General features: G+C 31.6%; 1 protein-coding gene across 2 annotated transcripts in view; it reads left to right on the forward strand.

Moving 5' to 3' along the window:
• Positions 1-660, forward strand: part of LOC137650647 (tereporin-Ca1-like) — a 5,603-nt gene extending 4,943 nt beyond the window's left edge. For both annotated transcript variants that reach the window (XM_068383830.1, XM_068383831.1), the window contains exon 2: positions 1-660. This exon is cut by the window's left edge and continues 453 nt beyond it. In XM_068383830.1, coding sequence (XP_068239931.1) covers positions 1-270 — 270 coding nt within the window. In that variant the 3' untranslated portion in view covers positions 271-660.
• Positions 661-978: the final 318 nt, after the last annotated feature.

Below are 978 nucleotides of genomic sequence, written 5' to 3' on the forward strand. Positions count from 1 at the left end.
GAGCCTAGCGCAGAACTCTTCAGCAGATTAGAACAGTATGCCCCATCTGATCTGTGCCCTAAGAGATATTCGCGTTATGATCTCGTCTGCTGTGGCCCTACGTACAGGACCAAAAGCCACAATGGAGAGCAGCCGTGGGGCGACAAACGGCCCTGTGAGGTCGCGTATGGCAATTACTATGTTACGATGACAATGGGAGATAGCCATAAAGCTATGAGCAAAGTGTCTATATTGAAAACAAAGGCTATGCCTAAATTTGCTTCTAGTTAAGTTGATTTAAACTATGCTCTTATATTTCCGTTAAGTGTTTTGGTGTGGTTAGGGGTGTAGGCTGTTTGTGTGATGTAAAGTAAAACTGAAGTAACTTATATTATTACATATATCTACATTAGAAACATTTTTAATTTATTTATATTTTGTCTTAATCATGCCAAATCCAAATTAGATTAATTTTTATGCCATCAAATAAAACCACAAAAAAATAGGATTGGGGAAAATAGTAGTATATATATTTTAAGAATTTTCTGCATTATCGCAACTTTAATGTAAGAGAAAAATAAAATTGTAAAATATGTATATTTGGAAATTCATTTGATTAAAAAGAGTCCGCTTCTTTATTAATTACTCGATTATTAATTAAAATCTTAAAACATAACCTTTTATGACTTTGTATAGTTTCCACCACATCTATTACTACTACTGTTGTTTTCATGTTATAATATTTACCAAAACAATCATGAAAGCAAGGTTAAACATATTCTAAATAAAATCAAATTTATGCCAAAGCAATTTTGAAAGCAAATCTTTGAAAAAATACAGGTTTGTGTGACCTGCGCAAAGAAGAATAGGACATACAACTCATTTTTCCACTAATTATTATAGACTGTATAGAAAAGTGCACATTTTACAAATTCATAAACTGAAATCTTGGAGAGTTCGTTAAAAAAAAATGGAAAATTTAATTGGTTGTCAAAATTG

Source organism: Palaemon carinicauda, chromosome 12, assembly GCF_036898095.1.
Source record: "Palaemon carinicauda isolate YSFRI2023 chromosome 12, ASM3689809v2, whole genome shotgun sequence".
Taxonomy (NCBI): Eukaryota; Metazoa; Arthropoda; class Malacostraca; order Decapoda; family Palaemonidae; genus Palaemon; species Palaemon carinicauda.